Source organism: Sesamum indicum, linkage group LG1 (genome assembly GCF_000512975.1).
Source record: "Sesamum indicum cultivar Zhongzhi No. 13 linkage group LG1, S_indicum_v1.0, whole genome shotgun sequence".
Taxonomy (NCBI): Eukaryota; Viridiplantae; Streptophyta; class Magnoliopsida; order Lamiales; family Pedaliaceae; genus Sesamum; species Sesamum indicum.
Genome location: NC_026145.1, coordinates 10676937 through 10685469, shown reverse-complemented (window position 1 = coordinate 10685469; position 8533 = coordinate 10676937). Strand labels below are relative to the sequence as shown.

At 37.4% G+C, this 8533-nt stretch overlaps 3 protein-coding genes across 3 annotated transcripts; 1 reads left to right on the top strand and 2 right to left on the bottom strand.

The window, feature by feature from the left end:
* Positions 106-4112, bottom strand: LOC105161777 (putative pentatricopeptide repeat-containing protein At1g68930). Its single transcript, XM_011079592.2, has 3 exons — positions 1690-4112; positions 872-1027; positions 106-165 (listed from the first exon to the last, which is right to left on the bottom strand). The coding sequence occupies exon 1, from the start codon at positions 3989-3991 to the stop codon at positions 1760-1762; it is 2232 nt and encodes a 743-aa protein (XP_011077894.1). The 5' UTR covers positions 3992-4112; the 3' UTR covers positions 106-165; positions 872-1027; positions 1690-1759.
* LOC105162270 (redox-regulatory protein FAM213A) lies at positions 188-1354 on the top strand. Its single transcript, XM_011080277.2, has 3 exons — positions 188-549; positions 623-943; positions 1034-1354. The coding sequence occupies exons 1-3, from the start codon at positions 448-450 to the stop codon at positions 1094-1096; spliced, it is 486 nt and encodes a 161-aa protein (XP_011078579.2). The 5' UTR covers positions 188-447; the 3' UTR covers positions 1097-1354.
* LOC105161769 (transcription factor bHLH49) lies at positions 5442-8533 on the bottom strand (the record flags this gene model as incomplete). The annotated part of the gene is given in 8 exon segments (XM_011079582.2): positions 5442-6038; positions 6121-6208; positions 6293-6490; positions 6590-6661; positions 6976-7044; positions 7123-7188; positions 7302-7529; positions 7656-8533. Coding segments are annotated over 8 exon segments (1611 nt in total). The 3' UTR covers positions 5442-6000.

Genomic DNA, 8533 nt, shown 5'->3' with positions numbered 1-8533 from the left:
GTATGAATTTTTGAACATACTGCATTACCTTTTCTTGTTAACTGTATTCCATTAGATCAAGCCTTTCATGCTCGGAAAACACTTGAGTCTCTGCTTGCTTATTTATTTTGACCCCAATTCAAATGTGAGGAGACTAGTTACAGCCATGGCCACCATAAGTTCCAACTATAACAGAATAATAGAAACTAAGCAAACAATGAAAGCATAAAGCTAAAGATATATTAAATCTAGAGAAAACTCGGTGCTTTCTGGGGTCTTGTTCCAGGGGAAAAAAAGAACCACAATTGCAAACGATGTATTAGAAACAGAGTTGTACCTTAACCTATTGAGAAACTTTAAGAGAGACGGTGCCATCAAAATGATAAACGATTAGCCTTTTATCATGTAAGAATGAATATCCTATGAAAATGATCTGGACTATATCCATATTATGCAACCAGGTGCATCATGTGCAGAGCTGAAGCTCATCAACTGTACTCCAAGAAACCTATATTTGATGCTCTAGGAATTCAACTATTTGCAGTTCTTCATGAGCACATAGAATCAGAGGTAAAATTTTCACTTGGATTATTATCCATGGCAAATGGCAAAAGGCTGCTCAATGATACAGATCTAACTTCAGGTAAAAGACTTCTGGCCGAGGTACTGGGGTGGTGTTGTGCTCTTTGATGGTCGCCAGGAATTTTTTAAGGCCCTTGGTGGAGGGAAACTACTGAAAGACAAGTTCATATCTGGATTCCTACTCAATCCAAGAGCAATTGCAAATTACAAGCGAGCAAAGGCCATTGGAGTAGAACAAAATTTTAAGGGTGAAGGTGAGATCAAGGGTGGACTCTTCATTGTTGGTAGAGGAAAAAGTGGGATTGCTTACCAGTTCATTGAGAGGAACTTTGGCGACTGGGCACCACATGCTGAGGTCATAGAGATCTGCAACCGCATTCAGGTAGTTGCCTTTAAACCTTTTAGCCCATTAGCATAATTCCTGGTCCTGCCCAAAGATTCATCATCATGAGCTCCATTTCATTTTCTGCAGAACCCACAACAGAACCAGTTAGAGTCGACTAAATCATCAATTCAAGAAGAATATGAAAAATGACTCAATTTTCAGGAGTACAATTTGGCTTTTGCCAGCATACCAGTCCTTAATATGACTTTCTATCCCATGATCTCCAAGTTTTAATACCATTATTTGTAATTTGCTTGTAGTTATGATAATCCTCTATCGGGCGGAATTCTTTTACGTTGAATCAATGTATTTGTTCTTTCTATTGTATTAGATTATTCGAGCACAGTAGAGATTTATTACAGAAGTTCATTGTACTGCATAACATGAGTATCCCTGGCATGCAAGAAACATTTTTATGATCACCAGTGAAAAATGAAAAATAAAAGAAAAGGTCAAGTAAAGACTTATATGTTGTATTCCATCTACACCCAATCAAAACTGAGTATGGGATATGCCCTCTGAATTTGCGTATAATATTATGAAATAGTAATGAGAATTAGAGAAAGAACAAGAATATATTGCCAGCTGTTTACAAGCTTGGAAATTCCCCCTGTTGGTTTCTGCAAATATTACAGGGAGATTCATTTCGCTCGAAAGATAAATTATTCTTCCAAGCAAAATGAATTGAACATAGCAGAATACTGACTCATATTCTCATTTCCCAAATGTATGTAATATCTCACCGTTAGGTCAGCATCATGGTGCATTTGGTGGCTCCAGACGCTGACACCTTTTATCACACTGTTAAGAGCCCTACCAAAAGTCTCCACAAGAACAAATTCCATGGTTAAATAAATGGAAACGTACAGCATCTCTGACAAGAATTTCTCTCTGGGTGATCTTTGAAATGATTTTTGTTGCATTATGGCAATCATCACATACGCGAAGGTTTTTAACCACTTTTATGGGTAGTCCAGGAGGAATAAAGATCAAGCCAAATGCAATAGCAAGTTTTTCACTGTGATGGTTCAGCATCTTTAGTTTCTCCGACTCCTCAACATCATGCAGAACAGATTTCATGTCAGGCACATATCCTTCCTCTATCATTCTACAGTTCAACTTTTCTAACTCTTCATATATCTGATTGGAGTATAGGCTTGACTTGTCATCAGCAGTGAAAATGTGTACTTTGTTCTTATACTTAATCCAACTACATCCTGGCTCCTTTCTGACACCCTTATGTCTCATTCCTCTTCTTAATTGAGCTACCTCATCCCATTTGCCTTTCGCAGCATACATGCTTGCAAGCAACACATGGCCAGCAGAGTTTTGCGGGTCTAATTCCAGAAGAGATTCTGCAGCCCATTTTCCTATTTCCATATTACCACGAGTTCTACATGAGCTCAGCAGTGTGGCCCAACCAATTGTATCAGGAAGGTAAGGCATTTTTAGTATGAAGTTCTTTGCTTCTTCCAACCGTCCAGCTCGGCTGAATAGATCAATCATGCAAGTGTAGTGATCAAGAACTGGCCTAATTCCATATTTATCCACCATTAATGCAAAATACTGACGGCCTTTCTCAACAAACCCAGCCCTACTGCACGCAGAAAGAACCCCAACAAAAGTAACTCCATCGGGTTGAAGACCATAAGCCAACATTTCCTCAAATAAATTAATTGTTTCATTAGCCTTTCCAAACTGGGCATAGCCTGAAACTAATGCAGTCCAAGACACTTCATCCTTCAGTTTAATTTCATTGAACAATCGGTGGGACTCTTCGATGTTCCCACATTTACTATACAGGGTTACAAGTGCATTGGAGACAGTAATAAAGGAAATCAATCCTGACACCAATGCTTGACCATGAAATTGAGCTCCCTCTTCCAAGCTGGCTAGATTTGCGCAGGAGCTTATCACGCTACCTAAAGTGAAATAATCTGGATCAACTCCATTTCTCTGCATCTCACAAAAAATCCGAACAGCTTCCTCGCTGTACCCATTCTGACCATAACCTACTAACATGGCAGTCCAAGAAACAATGTTTTTGTATCTCATCTTCCTAAAAACTGTCTCTGCATTCTTGATGTCTCTACACTTCGAGTACATATCAAGAAGTGCACTGGCTACAAAAACATTATCCATATGATCTGTTCTTGTAATATATGCATGAATCTGCTTCCCTTCCTTTGATGCCAAAAGGCCTCCACAAGCAGTCAAAATGCTTCCAAAAGTAAATTGATCCATATTCAATCCCTTGGACCTCATGTCTCGAAATAAATCTAGTGCTTCTTGGTTCATTCCATTCTGCGTTAGCCCAGTAATCATTGTAGTCCAAGAAATTGAATCCTTCTCAGTCATACACCCAAACAAACCGTATGAATCTTCCACCATCCCACACCTCAAGAAACCCATAAGCATCGTATTGTACATAACCAAATTTCTCTCAGGCAACTCATCAAACACTCGTTTTGCCTCACTTATGAGACCACATTTTGCATACATATCTACTAAAGGACTCCCAACGAAAACATACGACTCGAAACCGCATTTCACTATTTGCCCATGAATAACCCCACCAAATTCTACCCAACCCTTTTTTGATAGCATTATAATTACTGTAGAAAGCGTTATTCTGTTTAAATTCTCCAACCCATGTCTTAGCATCAATTTGTAAGCCTCTAAAGCCTTCTCACTCAACCCACACTTCACAAACCCCGAAATAACCAAGTTCCAGGAAACCCCATCTTTATTTGGGATCAAATTAAATATCTCTTGCATCTTCGTAACATCCCCTTGTTCCGAGTAAGCAGAGAGTATGGTGTTCCACGAGAAAAGGTTCGGTCTGCGCATTTCATCGAACACCCTGCGTGCGAATGTCATGTTGTTAAGCTTGTAGTAACCCTTGATAAGATTGTTTAGCAAGAACGTTTCCGGTTCGGCCAGGCTTCTGATAATGTGTGCGTGGAGTTGTTTCGCTTGCTTCAAATTCTGGCTTTCGCAGCATCGTTTCAGTAATGCACAATAGTAATTGGAAATGATGGACATACCGTTGTCCGAAGGTTGTCTTGGCGGGAAGAGTGCAGTTCCTCTCGCAAACAAAACCGGAGTTGCCACTCTTTTTTAGGTTTTTTTTTTATATTTTTATTTCTCTTATAACTCCCCACTCTCCCACTATCTTTTATATTTACTTCCTCCTTTTTTCTTTTTATGCATCTCTTATTAACAATATTTTATTATAAATTTATTATCAATTTGTATATACTTTATTAAATGATAAATATCTTTAAAATATTTTATTTTAAATAGTACTATAAAATTTACACACACATAGTGTGTGCCACAACTACTAATTTAATATAACTAGTTAACTATACATAGAATCTCCGCCGGTTCAATAAATTATATTCAGTATTTTTAACACTTATTTAAATAGAACCCTTCAAAGTTAAAATTCATTGAATTTGATCATATTAGTAAAAAAAAATGAAAATACATCTAATAATTTATTATTGACTTATTAAAAGTCAAATAAATATTTTTTAATCAAACTATCCTTATAAGGATAAAGATATATCTCCATGCTATACATAGACGCCGGTTCAATAAATTATATTCAGTATTTTTAACACTTATTTAAATAGAACCCTTCAAAGTTAAAATTCATTGAATTTGATTTGATTAGTAAAAAAAAATGAAAATACATCTAATAATTTATTATTGACTTATTAAAAGTCAAATAAATATTTTTTAATCAAACTATTCTTATAAGGATAAAGATATATCTCCATGCATTAGCATATGAAAATGTGTAAAGGTAGTTTGGTTAGAAAAAATTTTGTTCGACCTACAATAAGTCCATAATAAGCCAATCATGGGGTAAATATGAATTTTCATTCAATTTTTTTTAGTACCATAAATTTGATGAATTTAACTAACAGAAAATTTATTTATTAGACGAAAATAAATATTAAGAGTACTAAATGTAATTTTTCAAACCACGTAGAATTTATATATAATATCACCAAACTTCATAAAAGAGTGATATAATTTTTCCTTATTTTTATTTAGGTTATTTTATTATTTTCAGTTTTTTTATTTTTATATTTGATTTTTGTTTTAAAGTAAAAATATATTTATAATAAAATACATTGACATTCCTTAATATTAAGTTCAACTATACAAAATTATTATATTTAAAAAATTACAGATACACTTTGAGATGGAATGTTAATTTTAAATGGAGGGCATTTGTGTATTTTTTCTGTCAATAAATAAAAAATACACTTATAATTACAAATTATAAGTTAAAAAATGTACTTATAATTTAAAAAAAAATAATATTTTTATATTTAATTCTAATTCCAATGATACTCGATGTAATTCACCCTATATTTTAATAAATTTTGGAAATACCAACTCAACCTATAAAAAACAGGAATTCTTGTTAATTAATTAAAGATTTTTGCTTATTTTAAAATTGATGAAACACCATACAAGAATAGAAAGAGGTAGTTGAGTAGGAGAAAATTGACAGCCGCATCAAAGGCTATAAACCACAAGAATATCTATAATAGAACTTCTGCCCATTTCTCTGCATGCACAAAGTTCTTCAGAAGCATTTGCCATAAGATTGAATAAGAATAATAGGTGATCTCCCTACATTAAATCAAGAATGCAACATAAACCTCCATCTTCTCTCATCTACTACTGAAATTTATACTTTGGACCGATGTCGTTCCCCCTCTCCTTCAATCAATATGTCAGCTGCTGCTCGATTCTGGACCAAAGTTATCAGCATGGTGGACTCCTATGGACTTGCAGGGTAACAGTTGTTGCTCCCAGTGCTACGTATTTGGCCCCCAGACTTCACTGTAATATGTGCAAGAGTTGGAATGCCAGGCAGGGGTTAAGCTCTTGGATAAGGAATAGGTAAACTCGAATCTTTGTCCGGGCTGACACAAGGAATGTACATAACTTGATTTGTTATCCCACAATATGGACTTTCAACGATGGCATGGAAGGAGCTACGAACGATGATAGGAAAACAGAGGAAATCAGGGTTCAGCTTTCATATGGCCTGGTGGTAGAGAACCTGGGAAAACAGTAAGGAAACTGCACTCAGCTTAAGAACTTCTGAGAGCAAATAAAGTTGGATGCGACGGTATCTGATATACCACTTAAATCTTGGGTATTTAGAGGAGCAGATGAGTTGAATCCCATGTGAACGACATTGTGAAGTTCATCTTCCCATACATTGGGTCCCTGCATATGATTCGCGACAAATAGAGTCAAGAATTTTATACCATATATCCGATAGAAAGAATACTATAAATTGATGAAACTTACTTGAGATGTAGGTTCTTTGAACCCTCCACTGATAGCGGGGGATTGGAGACTTATAGGCCTTCGTAGAGTTTCAGAAGAGTTGCTGAGAAGACCTGCCTGGATCAGTCCAGGCTGCGATGGATGAAGTGGTGCAAAAGGCAGAGTCATATCGGGTGGAAAAGCAAGTGAAGATGACATACCAGCTCTAGATTGTAGGATCTGTGGTCATTTAGTTAATTATATTAGAAAAACACGGAATTGGAATTATATTATTGGTTGATAATCATGCTGGTCGTGAAGGGTGAGGCATATTCTTACATCTTTAGCTAGAAATCCTTCGATATTGAAGTCCAGCCGAGGATTCACTGTTGCGAGCTTCATTGACAGGAACTGAAACAGAGTAGAAATGCACTTATATTAACGATCTTTTAACTTGAATGGAAGCAGAAAAAGGATCAGAATTGTAGGCTAAAAAATAGAATAAATGACTAAACTGTATATCAACGAATTCAAGAGACCCTTGCACTCATGAAAATCACATATAACAGAATGCCCTCCTGGAAAATTAGTACTACTTCCTTTCTTATGTGATAAATCCTGACAGAAGGTCTCACCATTGAAGAACGACGTAATATGCAAAAAAACTCATCCAGGTAGCATGAAAGTTGAATAACAACAGAAGAACTGGGAGTACTTATCAATACCTCAACTTGCCGCTGTAGTGATTGCACATAATTGATGATTTCATCAAGCATAACAGCTTTTCCAGTGACCTGATGAGAAAAAGATATCTGGGGTCAATTACACCTTGCCGTCCTAGCTAATAAGGACCCTAAATTAACACTACATACCTTGCTGCAACCAGGCACAAGATCCTGAAGGAATTTCATCCTTTCACTAATCTTCTCCCTTCTCACCTACATTATCAATGAATAATTCAAATTCAAGAAATGAATTGACGCTCAATGCGCTATATTTTGACAACGTTAAGAATGATCTTCCTGGGAAGAAACGTTCACAAGATCCTTACCCTTTCAGCAAGACTATGGCTGTTTGTCGCCTGACCTCTTCGTGCTCTAACGTGTATGTATTCTTCCTTGGGTGGATCTGAGCCTTGAGAACTCTGCTTACCATGCTTGCCACCAGGCTTACTGATTGAAGTTGGGTTTCGATCACCCTTTTCTTTAGTTTCCGCCATTCCTTTCGCCATATCAATAGATGGCCGTGGGGCTTCATTATTTTCATCATGTTCAGTATCCTGGAACGGCAAGACAATTGAGTCAATTACAAAAGAATGACTATGTTTTTGTACTATGGAAGTAACTAACACTAAATAAAATTATCGGGATCCGTCAAATTGACAGATGATTGAACAATGTCGAACCTGTCCGACTCTCTTCCTCCTCTTAGAGCCGAGCCCTTTACCAGAAGACTCCACAGCTGGCCCATTCAACTCCTCTTGGCCACCACGGCCACTAAATTCCGCCTCATCTGACTCATTACCTGACACACCAACTCCATGTTTTGCTTCATCATGAGAGTGCAATAAACTTTCACTTTTCTTCTCATTCTTGGACGGGCTCCCTTCATTTCCAGGCTTCCTCCCAGGTAGTGAAGCCTCTTTGCTAACTTCAGTCACGTCCGTTTCATGTCCTTGGCTCTGCATTCCAGGCAGCGGTCTCAATCCATTTCCTCCAAAAATCTCATCCGGCCCTTGCATCGGTCCCAAGCCCCGTGAATAAGGATTTATCGGGCCAGGCGCACCAAAAGGATTCATCACTCCACCAAAATTCCCTCCACTGAAGCATGAAAACCTTGCTGCTCTTTCAATGAAAGCCAAATCAGCTGGAAAGTGAGGTAAGTTCTGAGGAAGCAACCCAGGGACAGTTGGTAGAAACATACCCCCTCTCAACATTGAATTTGATGTCCAACCCATGTCAGCTCTAACAGGGCCATGGCTACTTGAAGTACTAGCATCGTTTCGGACATTCACATCAGAGTAGCCTAAACTTCGTCCATTGATAGGCTGGTCCCAAGCTGGAGGGCAAAAATGGGCAGAGGGACGAGCAGAGGACTCCCCAATTGAGCTGCCCATTGAAATCATTTCAATGGTCGAATTCGTTAGGTGATTTCCATTAACTTGCCAGTCTGAAGTCATATTCGGTCCATGATAGTTTACAAGTTCGTCATTCCCCTTCCGTGGCTCAATATTACTATCCTTTCCAGCCATATCCATCTTTTTCTCATACAAGAGCTCGAAAA